This window comes from Rhinopithecus bieti, unplaced genomic scaffold, assembly GCF_001698545.2.
Source record: "Rhinopithecus bieti isolate Rb0 unplaced genomic scaffold, ASM169854v2 scaffold_47298, whole genome shotgun sequence".
NCBI lineage: Eukaryota > Metazoa > Chordata > Mammalia > Primates > Cercopithecidae > Rhinopithecus > Rhinopithecus bieti.
The window spans coordinates 100,892-114,150 of NW_016818822.1; the positions used below are offsets into that span (position 1 = coordinate 100,892).

General features: G+C 38.2%; 1 protein-coding gene across 1 annotated transcript in view; it reads right to left on the reverse strand.

Annotated features, from left to right (window-relative positions):
* Positions 1-281: 281 nt before the first annotated feature.
* The window catches only part of LOC108518869 (brain mitochondrial carrier protein 1), a 47,680-nt gene continuing 34,702 nt past the window's right edge, over positions 282-13,259 (reverse strand). The window contains exons 7-10 of the mRNA XM_017857559.1: positions 8,527-8,651; positions 7,602-7,737; positions 1,663-1,743; positions 282-718 (exon numbers count right to left, since the gene is read on the reverse strand). Coding sequence (XP_017713048.1) covers positions 677-718; positions 1,663-1,743; positions 7,602-7,737; positions 8,527-8,651 — 384 coding nt within the window. The 3' untranslated portion in view covers positions 282-676. The remainder of the gene's footprint in view (positions 719-1,662; positions 1,744-7,601; positions 7,738-8,526; positions 8,652-13,259) is intronic.

The following is a 13,259-nucleotide window of genomic DNA, read 5'->3' on the forward strand; positions in this document are numbered from 1 at the left end:
TTTTAAGCCTTTTTTTTTAGCTTTTTACCTGTAGAAACTTCCAAATGAGCCACTTGCTTGTTTATTCATGTTTAAGAAAGAACCACCTGCCCAATGTTTAGCACTGGCATTATGACCATGAATGGCAGTAGGAAAACACAATGCACCCATTCTTGTCTCATCAAAGTGCACTTTAAGAGTCCAGTCTCAATTTCATAGACATCTTCTCTTTATTACTCTCTGGAGAATGTAATTTCAAGAGTTGGCAAAGGAGAAAATAGTAAATGAAGACAAAGACAAAGTGATTCTGCCAATAAATACTTTAATGAGAACCGAGGTCTGTAACACATCTGGCCTATGCCTTCTGCTCTAGCCCAAGTCTGGGGCTAACCAATTACATTTAACCACATTTGGAAAGCAGGCCGTTTTCAATGTCACCCATCAGTATCCATCTTCATAGAAGATACCAATCTGGGGCCAGAGTCTCAATGTTAACACTTTCTCTCGGGGAAAAGTTAACATGGTAACACAAACATAGAAATAACTTTGAACCACCCCACTGTTCTTCTGTCAGGAGGCTCTTAGGAGACCAACGGCTTGGTAAACACTTACGACATTGTCAAAATACATCAGAACATGGGAAAAGGGCAAAGGAGTAGAAAGGCTGGCAGGGCTGGGCTCACATATAATTCAGTTCTTAGATCTGAAGCCTCTTTAGCTGCTCATATGTAATAAAAAACTGGAGTAAGTCAAGGAAGATTACCAGGTTGACACTGAAAGCCAAAGCTAGTTCTAAAATTAGCATTGCATTCTCTTAAAATTAGTCTATGCTATTCTAAGCTTCATTTGCTTTAAAATCTTTTTTAAAACACCACCTGTCAAATCAAGCATGTGTTGAGTGCCTACCATGTGCCCATTTAGATCACTAGCATCGAACAACATAAACAGAGTAAAACTCTTAATATATTTGTAGTCTTCAGGGGGAAACAGGACAAACACACACACACACACACACACACACACAGACACACACTCACACAGAGTAACCAAGAACATCAATGATAACATATAAGATCAGAGTGATTCCAAGAGGGAACGAGATACCCTCTCTCTGCCTACAGACCCCACAAGGGCAGGGAATTACTTTCCAACGCTGTGGTGCTTGCCATTATACACACAACACCACACACAGTATCCAACACATGGCTCTGCACTTAGGAGGCACTTTAAACACAACTGAAGAAGACAGATTCACCCATGAAGAAAGAACCCTACTTGGCTGTGGATTCTGTCACCCCATGAATGTCTTCTGTCCTGTTTTTATTTCCCAGCTATTTTGGTCCTACAGTTAGGGGTAGGAAATCTGAACCACCTCAGCATGGACTTTCCTGTAGGCTTCTTCCATCAGGGTTTCTAAAAACTTCATAGCCCCTTCCAGATTAGCTGTGTTTGTTGTCATTTTGTTTTAAAGAGTAACGTTTGACATATCTTTTCCATCCCCTTTAGTTTGTATTAGCCTCCAATTGAAAGCTGTTTCTCTACTTAATTCCATTCTCAAGGGTCACCAATGGGATGCTTGAGTTTCTCACTAGCCTAAAAGGCTTTAATAATCAAATTTTCCTTCCCATAGCCTAGAATTATCTGGGAGCTTGAAGCACTTGCTTTCATCCTCTCAAAGGATACAATGATGTTCCAGGGCCCAAGCCGAAGCCAGTTTGGCCAAAATCCTTTATAGAGTGCAAAAAAGCCCTCATGTTTCCACATCTGCAGGAAAGATATAACCAAAAACAGAGTGAATTCACCTTTCTCTACATTTGACATCACCTTCCACTCCTACCTCAGAGCAACTTACGGCTCCATGAATAGTCTTTTCTCTGAAGGTCCATTTTAAATTCATCTGTAGTCTAAATCCATCCACCCACTTAATCAATAAATATTTACCTACCATACATAAGCAAAGCACCATTCTTGATGTTGGGAATATACTAATAAACAAGGCAGAAGAAGTGTCTATGGTAGCCAGCCTCCAAGATGGCCCCCAATGAACCCTACCTCCAGTTATTTGTACCCTTGTGTAGCCTCCACCTCATAGTATTTGGTCTGTGTTACCAACAGAATATGGTAGTAGTGAACATATGTCACTTCCATTGCTAGGTTATAAAATATATATTATATATAATAAAGCATCTGCCTTATTCTCTCTTAGATTCATTCACTCTAGAGGAAACCATCTGCTATACGATGAAGAGAGGCCTACATGGTGAGGAACTGAGGGCTCCGGCTAACAGCTGCATGAATGATCATTGAAGCAGCTATCCCAGCCTGTCAAGCCTTTAGATGGCAGCAACCCTAGTTGACATATGAACTACAACCTCAGGAGACAGCCTAAGCTAGAATCAACTCAGCTAAGCTGCTTTGCAATCCCTGGCCCATAGAAACTACAAAATAACAAATGTTTAAGGCAGTGAGTTTTGGAATAATTTGTTACACAGCAATAGGTAACCTACACAGCAGTCTCTACCCTCATGGAGTGTATATTCTAGTGGGGCTGACAAATACACAAATTGATATATATTATATCCAAAAATAAGTGCTACAAAGAAAACTAAAGCAGGGTAAGAAAATAGAAAGTTGGGCAAGTCATTGTTCTTCTCTGAGTTTGTTTCATCATTATAAATCTATATAATGCCATGGCCTACCTCATGTGAATGCTTTGAGGATTACATGAAGAAAAATGTGAAGTGTTTTGAGTTTTGGTTTCCTACTTTATACAACAGGGATCTTATATACATGGTTATGATAATTAAATGATAAATTATGCATAAACATTATAAACTGGTGGCATGTGCTGAATTTAGCCAGCAGAAATGGTTCATATATAATGGACAAATATCTATTAAGTAACTACAGTGTGCTAGGCATTGTGTTAGACATTGAAAAATGTTATTTTGCCTTTCCAATAGTGAAGTGAAACCCACCACAATTCTACAAAAAGGAAATATTTGTATAAGACAATAATATGAGAAGCCAAAGTTGTAAGTATCCTTTATCCCATCCTGTTCATTAAGTATACTAGAGATAATTATCCTTACTAACCACTTTTGGGAACAAACAGTAAAATAATAAGCACAATATTTATGAAGATATAGTGGTAATATGTTTCCCCAGTGGATCTTCAGCAAATAGTAAAGGTCTGGGACAAAACTGATGTTGGAAAATTGTGAAAATCACCCCAAATAAAGCCCAGATGTGAATAACCTAGAACCTAGACTGTTAAATGACAAGAGACCTCTAAGAGACCATCCAATCTCATAATCTCTTACCTGGACTACCACAATAGACTTTTAATTGGTCTAAAATCTCCACCTAGAAGCTAGAACAATCTTTTAAAATTATAAATCAGAGCATATCACTTCCTGCTTAAAGCTCTCAAATGGCTTCCTGGTGGATTTCATTCTAATTACAAATTCTCTGCAAAGACCTGTAGGATCCCACATGATTTAGCTGCTGCCTTTCTCTCCAGTTTCATTTCCTACTAGTTTCTCCCTTCATTCACCACACACTCAGCCACACTAGCTTTCTTTCTAACCCTTGAACATGTCCAGCTTATTTCTAACTCAGACCTTTAGTAACCTGTTCCCTCTTTATGAAATGCTTTTCTCCCAGCTCTCACGGCCAATTCATCATCATTCAGATCTCAGCTCAAATGTCACCTCCTCAGAGGTTTTTCTTGACCATCCTTGCTGAAGTAGTTCCCCACTACTGAGTCACTATTGCAATATGCTGTTGTTTTCTGCATAGCATCTATTTCTATCTAAAATTATACTGTGCATTGTGTGTTTATTGTGTCTCCCTCAACTAGAATGTAATCTCCAAGAGATCAGAAACTAGCTTTGTTTGTTCACTATTGTGTCACCACCACCTAACACAGTGTCTGGCACAAGGAATTTTCCTGTAAGTATTTGTTGAAGAGGTGAACACAAAAACAGTAAGAGTCTCTAACACTCTTATGAGCCATCTGGATCTTTTTTTTTTTAATTAAGAAACATGGTCATGCTCTGTCGCCTAGACTGGAGTGCAGTGGCAAGCCTACGTAGCTCACTGCAGCCTCAAACTCTGACTCAAGCAATCCTCCCGAGTAGCTAAGACTACAGGATGCAAGCCACAGCACCCGGCTTGAATCTTTATAAATTTCCAAAAACAGTGACCAATTTCTTCACAACATGAGAACTGGGAGGCACCTTTTGGCATAAGGCAGTTGTGTGAAAACAAAGAACTTCTATAGATAAGTACAGACAAAATAATAAAGTATGACGCTATTACACATAATGGCAAAATAGAACAAAGTCATTTTAAAAAATGACTGCTATTAAAAATTTTTAGTAGCACGTGAGTAAATGAGTGAGCAAATGTAAGTACCTAAAGGTTACTACCAACATAAAAACATGTTTCTGCAGATTCAAAACAGCATAGTGGTTGTAAGTAGAAACTTTGGAATGAGACAGATTGTGGATTAAGTCTCAGATCTGCCTCTTATTAGCTATGTAATCTTGTGTAAGTTATTACTTAGCTACTCTGAACCTACGTTTCCTCCTTTATAAAATAGGAAAGATAATATCTACTCCATAGTGTTGCTGTGAGAGTTAAAGGATATACTCTACGTACAGTGCCTGGGACAGAATAAGCATTCAATAAATATTAGCTATTACTATATTATTGTATAGTAAATCTTTTAGCCAATCTTCTTGAAACAGTGCTCTTACACTTGTCTATCTATTATTACTTCCTGTGTTTATCTCCTTCTATTAGAATCTAAGTGTCATAAAGACAGGAACATTATGGTTTACCAACACATCTTCAACAACCTAGAACAGTGCTTAGCACATAAGACAAACATTTCTTTCTTTTTTTGGTGGCGGGTCGGGGGGGGCGCTCTTCAAGCGTCAGTTTGATTTTTTTCTTTTTTATTACTTGAATGAATAATCAAACAAACTCCTCAATGCACAGCAACTGGCTTTTGCAAACACCAATTCACCAAACCTTGCAAAAAATATTAAATCCAACAGACTCTTTGCAGTCCTTATCATATTAGATCTCTATTGTATGTGACATTAAGTAACCACTCATTTCTTCTTGAAACTTATTAACTCCTTTGGCTCCCATGACACTACTCTCTAAGTTTCCACATCTTTGGTGTCTTTCCTAGGTTCCTCATCTGCCAAGATCTTAAAAATTGGTATTCCGGGCAGGGCACGGTGGCTTACGCCTGTAATCCCAACACTTTGGGAGGCCAAGGCAGGCGGATCACGAGGTTAGGAGCTCAAGACCAGCCTGACCAACATGGTGCAACCCTGTCTCTATTAAAAATACAAAAATAAGCCGGGTGTGGTGGCGGGTGCCTGTAATCCCAGCTCCTCAGGAGGCTAAGGCAGGAGAATTGCTTGAACCCAGGAGGCAGAGGTTGCAGTGAGACGAGATCACGCCACTGCACTCCAGCCTGGGCATAAATAAATAAATAAATAAAAATTGGTATTCCGCAGTGTTCTTTCCTTGGCCCAGTGCTCTTCCCTCTACACCAGTGATTGTCAAATGCAGAAATACCAATGGGGGCTTTTGCCAAACTATACTTTCCAGGGTCTGAGAATTGCTGCCTCAGTCAATCATTATTACAGGAAAGAACTTTATAGTATTCCAGTACGCTGGGAAGGCAAAAAGGTTGTGAACTCTTCTACTTACTCTCCTTGGTCAACTCTCTCCACAGTTATATACCACCTGTGTGCTAATGACTCCATGGGCTTTTATCTATATCCATGAACCCTGTCTTGAGTCAGGGCTAGAATATCCAAATGTATCCACTGGATTTTCCTCATGCACATCAAACTGAGTATCCAAAACTATGATGTCTCCCCCAAGACCTGCTCCTCTTGTGATGCCTCTGTCAATGAATGTCACCACCTGGTCACCAACTCCAAAAACCCAGAACTTATCTTTGACACCTCCTTTCTCCCACACCTCTCCACATCTAGTCAACCAAATCCTGTTGACTCTATCAACTAATTCTTTCTTGACTCTGTCCCACCTTCTATATCTCCATTATCATGCTCAAGTTCAGGCCTTCATCCCCTCTTTCTCAGATTACAAGAGCCTTCTATTCAGCTTCCCTATCTGTAGGTCAGTGGTTCTCAAAGTGTGGTCTCCAGACTAGCAACATCAGTATTGCATGGGAATTTGTTAAAAATGCAAATTTCCAGGTCCCACTCCATACTTACTAAATCAGAATCTGGAGATGGGTCCAAGTGAACGGCAGTTTAACAAGCCCTCCAGGTGATTCTGATGCATGTTAAACTTTTAAGAATCACTGCTCCAGGCTTATCCCCTTAGTAGTCTTCAACCTTGGGTGAACATTGCAGTCACCTGATACAGTTTAAAGTATTGACACCTGGACCTTACTCCGTAGGTTTTGAGTTAATTGGTCTAAGGTAGAGGAGGCAGCTGAGAAAGTTCCCCCAAGTGATTCCAATGTGTACCCAAGATGAGGAACCACTGTGGTAGATCCAGTCTCCACAAAGCCAAATGATCTATTTAAAATGCAAAGCTCATCTGATTAAAAACTTTCAACAGCTCCCTGACAAGTTAAAAAAAAGTTCAAGCCCTCAATATAGCATTCAGTATCCTTTATAATCTAACCCTTGGCCACCAATATGAGGAAAGCACCATAATGGAGAGGTAAATGTCAGTTTGAGGTCAAATGATCCGAGTTTAAATTCCAGTTCTACTTAATGGCTGTGAAACCTTAGGCAGCTTACTTAATTTTTCAGTGCTTCAGTGTCTACCTCGTGGGGTAATGGTGAGGATTCAATGAACGAATACACGTAAGTCTCATAAGGACAGTTCCTGACACACAAAAAAGCACTCAGTGGATGTGAGTTATTGTTATTCAAGATGCCACCATCTACAGGGAGCCTATCTCAAGGCTTCCAAATTGAGAACTCTGAGTTTATCACTTATCAGGCTATACTGATTATCTGTTTGTATACCTGTAGTACTTTTGTAATATCTGTAATTTCTCTCTAACTACTAAAATGGTGTCTAATATGTAATATTGTTAAACAAAACTGATAATAGGAAAGAAACCATATGGCAACATCATATTTTAGCCTCAATTTGTTTTCAGTAGCAATAATATCACAATTACGTAATACTTTTAGAATATTCAGTTCCCACAAACACAACAGCAGGAACTTTCAAAGCCAGAGTGAACAACAGCATAACCCTGAACTGAAATAAAGTACAGGCTTTTTTCCTTAAGTACTGAGTTATCTATTGCAGGGTCTCTGTGTTGTATGAAGTAGGCATATGGGGGATATACTGTCTTTTCTATCACTAATTCTACATGATACTATTAATAAAAGTATCCTGTATTTTAAAGCATTCAAATGGGAATCATTATATTAAGTACCACTGCAAATTAGCAGATTGCTAAGGAGACAGCTTTTCTACCTGGGAAAAAATATGATTCTTTCATCTTCAAAATGGTATGTAGCAACTAATAAGAAGAACTGAAGGAAGGTCTAAGACATCAAAGAAAACCAAATTGTAACCCAAATCCACAATGTACTTACCTTTAAAATACCATCAACGGTGCCCTTATAGAGATCCACATGTCCCACGATTGCCCTCTGGTTCATCATGCGAGTTCGCACCACATCAACTGGGTTGGAGGCCAGAGCTCCAGCCAAACCACATGTAAAGCTGGAACTGAAAGGAAAAGTTTAAGTAGATTTACCCCACTTCCACTCCCTGCCCACTTAAACAGAAATTAGGCCAAATGTGAACTGTACAATATAACTCAGACCCATCAGATAAAACCTGGCACTTGGCCTTTCATTACAATCTAAAGAGACAGGAAATTTTTCTAAAGAGACATCATTCAAAGGCTGTCCCTTCAGTTTTCAATCTGAAACTGAGCCTCCTTTTTAAAGGAGAGTTTCTAAACCTAATAAGATTCCTAAGTAGAAAGCATCATGCACCACCTATTAGTTACATAAATTTTTCAAACCACAGCATCATATGCCAAATGCATCTGAGTAACAAAATTATCATAAAGGTTGCAAGACAAAGAAAACGTAAAGTGAGATTAGCAACAGTCTTTAGCCAAAAAAACTGTGCTTTAGTTTCACAGACCTTATTTACCCCTTTTTTTCTGATTCCCATTGAGAAAAGTTTGCTTTCTCAAACAAAATTAACCAAAGCAAATAATAGCTGTGCTTATTAGATATAGAGGCTGTGTATGGACAAATGTAAATCAGACAGACCTCTAATAGGCTGCTGTATTAGAAAAGATTCCCAAGTACCCAAGCCCCCACAGCACCTGGGATTTCTGTGAAGTATAAAGTGTTCACAAGGCTTGAAGTTCTGATAATAGAAGAGACAAGGGTATTTAGGCCATACATACCAGTTATCAAATTCCACCTGAGGATTTCAGTAAAAGAGACTTTTTGTACTCAAAATGCTGGAAATAAAATGAGCACATCCCATCCTACTTACACGAAGTGAGTTAAAATTGTATCACCCATCATTCCTGACAATATTAAGTGCTTCTTAGTAATATCATAGACTGGTAGCTCTACTCCCACAACGATGGCAGCACGCTGAGCAGTTGGAACCACACCCTACAAAACACAAGTGACATTAGGCACCAAGGAAATATAAAGGGAATGATGTCTTAGAGTGAACAAAATAGGTCAGGAGTTGAAAAGTAACAGAAAAATACAAGTCTGAAGTACACAGGTCACTCTTTCAAATCAATGACTAATAATGGAACATTTAAAATTTCCAATTCACTCGCTATACTAAAAATAAAATAATTGATATGACACCCAAAGCACAAAAGACAAAAGAAAGGAAAAGATCAACTGGACTTCATCACAATTAAAAACTTTGGTGACTCAAAAGACACCACCAAGAAAGTGAAGAGCCAACACACACAAAGAAAAAAGCATTTGCCACTCATATATCTGATAAGGGACTGGTGTCAAGAATATATAAAGAACTCTTACAACAAAAAAGGCAAACGATCCAATTTTAAAATGGCCAAAGGACCTGAAGATACTTCCTTCAAAAAAGATACACAAATGGCCAATAAGCAGATGAAAAGATGCTAAACATCATTAGTCACTAAGGAAATGCAAATCAAAACCACAAGGACATTCCACTTCATAACTACTAGGAGGGCTATAATGATTTTTCTTTTAAGTAAATCAAAAGAAGGCTAGGTGCAGTGGCTTATGCCTGTAATCCCAGCACTTTGGGAGGCTGAGGCAGGAGGATCACTTGAGCAGGAGTTCTAGACAAACCTGGGCAATACAGTAAAACTCTCTTAAAAAGATTTTAAAATTAGCCAGGCATGGTGGCATGTGCCTGTAGTCGCAGCTACTTGAGATGCTGAGGTGGGAGGATCACCTGAGCCTGGGAGGCTGAGGCTGCAGTGAGCCATGATCGCACCACTGCATTCCAGCTTGGGCAACACAGCAAGATCCTGCCTCGAAAAAAAAAATAATTAATTAATAAATAAGTAAAAGAGCAAGCGTTGGTGAGGAAGTGAAGAAATAGGAACCCTTATACGCTGTCAGTGGGGATGTAAAATGGGGCAGCCACTGTGGAAAACAATTTGGCATTTCCTCAAAAAGTTAAACACAGATTACCATATGAGCAAGCAATTTTACACCTAGGTATATACCCAAGAGAACTGAAAATATATGTTCATACAAAAATGTGTACAGAAATGTTCACAGCAGTATTTATAATAGCTAAAATGTGCGAAGAACCCAAATGCTCATTAACTGATGAAGGGACAAATACAATATGGTATATCCACACAATGGAATTAATATTCAGCCATAAAGAAGAATAAAGTACTGATACATGCTGCAACATGGATAAACCTTAAAATCAGTATGCTAAATGGAAGAAGCCAGTCACAAAAGTCTACATATTGCCTGATTCCATTTACATGAAATACCTAGAACAGGCAAATCTATAGAGACAGAAAGTAGAGTAGTGGTTCTCTACAGCTAGGAGGGCTGGGGGAAATGAGAAGTGATGGGTAAAAGGGTAAGGGTTTCTTTTGGTAATGAAAATGTTCTAAACTTAGACAGTGGTAATGGCTGCACAAATCTGTGAATACACTAAAACAATTAAATCATATACTTTAAAGATGGTGACTTTTATGTGAATTATCCCAATAAAGAATTTGGGAATTATCATCATAATATGTGAATTTTCCCAATAAAGCTGTTATAAATAAAATCATGAAGCAAAAATCAGTGGGGAGAAGAGAGCTTTCAAGTTTAACTCACAGAATTTTCAGATGTGCAGAAAGGACAAACACTAGGGTGACAGCAAAGGTATGAAGAAGCAAGAGGAAAAGTCAAGGGAAAGTGGTCCTTCACTAACAAGTCCTGCTGTGGTAACATTACCAGGGTTTCACTCGCTAGCACAATGCTCCTATCACAGCCCCCATTGCAACACAGGGTTGCTAGTGCATTAAAAGACACATATATTAATGACACAAGAAAATGCTTATGATAGCATGTTAAATAAAGCAAGGCATAAAATTATATATAGTATTATTCTATCTTCAGGGGAAAAGGTATACACGCACATGCCAAATTCTTAGAAAGGATTAGAACGAAATACATCAAAATATTTTTTTCCTCTGGTATTAGGTAAGAGATGTTAATTTTCATTTTTATGCCTATCTATTTCTTTTTACATTTTCACAATGAATGTTTTACTTTTATAATTGTGTTTAGGTGTCATTTAAAATAGAAAATAACATACCATGCGGACATCTGCTTTCTGGTATAATTACTATATTAAAAAGTTTTCAGTTATCTCTAAGTTCCCAAACTCAATTTATAAAGTGGGGCTGCTCTGCCTATGGAGTAGCCATTCTTTATTCCTTTACTTAATAAAATGCTTTCACTTTAAAACTAATAATAATAATCCCAGCTACTCGGGAGACTGAGGCAGGAGAATTGCTTAAACCCAGGAGGCGGAGGTTGCAGTGAGCTGAGATCGTGCCATTGCACTCCAGCCTGGCGACACAGCGAGACTCTGTCTCAAAAAATAAATAAATAAATAAACAAATAAATAAATAAATAAAATGAAGTGGAAGTGACACAGCTGTGCCAAGATGCTTGATTGTGCTGATATGGCTGGCTAGCCGAAGGGTGCCTTCCTTGCTGGCTCTTTGAATTGCTTCTCATAAAGAGGGCACCCTTCACAGAAGACTGCTTTGGTGAACAAAGGCCCCAAACTGGAGCCCACAGGCCAAAATCAGGCTATAGACATGTTTTGACTGGCCCACAGTGTTTCCAAAAGACTGAATTGGCTGTTAATATGTAAAAATCAGGATATTTCACACAGAAATGCAGATTTCCAGCATCTCTTGAAAGGCCAGAAAATTTGACCACACTGGACTCACCGTCAATGCATGGCAGCAATGGGCTGGAGCTAAGGAGTAGCTGTCCTCTCTCAATGGGGACTGTGCTTTCCAGGACCACAGTCCCCACCACGCTACTCTCTCTCCAAATCTGTGGTAAGTGCTAGTTATACTTTGTTTTTGTACTCGTGCTATTTTTTCTTACAATGAAGTTAGGAAGAAAGTGAAATGTTTTCATTATTCATGTTACAATCAGAGCGAGAAGATAAAACAAACAAAGATGAGCATGTTTGAAGAAAAATGGAAACATATTTTCTCGTTGAAATGAAAATAAGTCCTGTATTTTAACATGCAAATAAAATATGTCTGTCTCAGAAGAATACATTCAACAATGTACTTTGCTTCTTTATGTTAGGTGCTAGATCATGTAAGTAGACTGGATCATAAAAACAGTTATGTTCAGTTTCTCGAAATATAAACATAGATTTACCACATAATCCAGCAATTCCACTTTTGGCTATATAACCAAAAGAATTGAAAGCAGGGTCTAAAAAAGATATTTGCACACCCATTTACCCAGCAGCATTATTCACAATAGGCAGAAGGCAGAAGCCATTCAAATGTCCATCAATGGTTGAATGGATAAACAAAATGTGGTGTATACATACAATGGAATATTATTCAGCCTTAAAAAGGAAGAAATTCTGACACATGCTACCGCATGGATGAACCTTGAGAATATTATGCTAAATAAAATCAGCCAGTCACAAAAAGATAAATATTATATGATTCCACTTACATGAAGTACCTATAACAGTCAAATTGATAGAGACAGAAAATAGAATGGGGTTGGCAGGGGCTAGGGGAAGGAGAAATGGGGAACTGCTTCATGGGTATAGAGTTTCAGTTTTACAAGACCTAAAGAGTTCTGGAGATCAGTTGTACAACAATGTGAATGTACTTAACACTACTGAACCATCGAAAATGGTTAAGATGCCAAATTTTACGTTATGTCTACTTTTTACTACAATAAAATATAAAGTAGCTATGCTCCTGTGAAAAAATCTCCAATTCTATTTATTCCTCTGTTTTTGTTCCTTATCATCAGTTTATGAGAAAGTTCTAGTTAGTTCTATTTTCCGGCTTTAAATTAGATATATCAAGAAAGTGTACCCTGCTATTACCAAAAGCAAACCTCAAGGACCATTAATGGATGCAAAGATGAAAGGTGTTTAGTTAGATGAAAGGTGATTAGATATTAGTTAGATGAAAGGTGATTAGATATTAGTTAGATGAAAGGTGATTAGATATTAGTTAGATGAAAGGTGATTAGATATTAGTTAGATGAAAGGTGATTAGATATTAGGATATACGCATGTTACTAGAATATTATTACCTCACAGATTACTTGCTAATTGCAAAGGAGGGGGAAAAAAAAACTTATGTTTTACAATGGCGAGATCTGGTGGACGTCATCTTACCAAATAATCAAACTTGGTACCACTAATCATGGGACAAACTAATATTATGTGCCTCTTGCTGTGATGCAGTATGAAATACACAGCATCACCTATGAAGCACCCTTACCAAAAATGTTTAACATGAATCTAATCAAGCCAATATACCCTACTTACAGTTTATAGGAAATACAAAAGACAGAGAAACAACTTAAACACAATCAGGAAACATTTTATAAGAAAACTAGCCTGGCCAGGCATGGTGGCTCACATCTGTAAGGCCAAGGCCAGAGGATCACTTGAAGCCAGGAGATCAAGACCAGCCCAGGCAACAAAGCGAGACTCTGTCAAATAAAAAAAAAAAAAAAAAAAAAAAA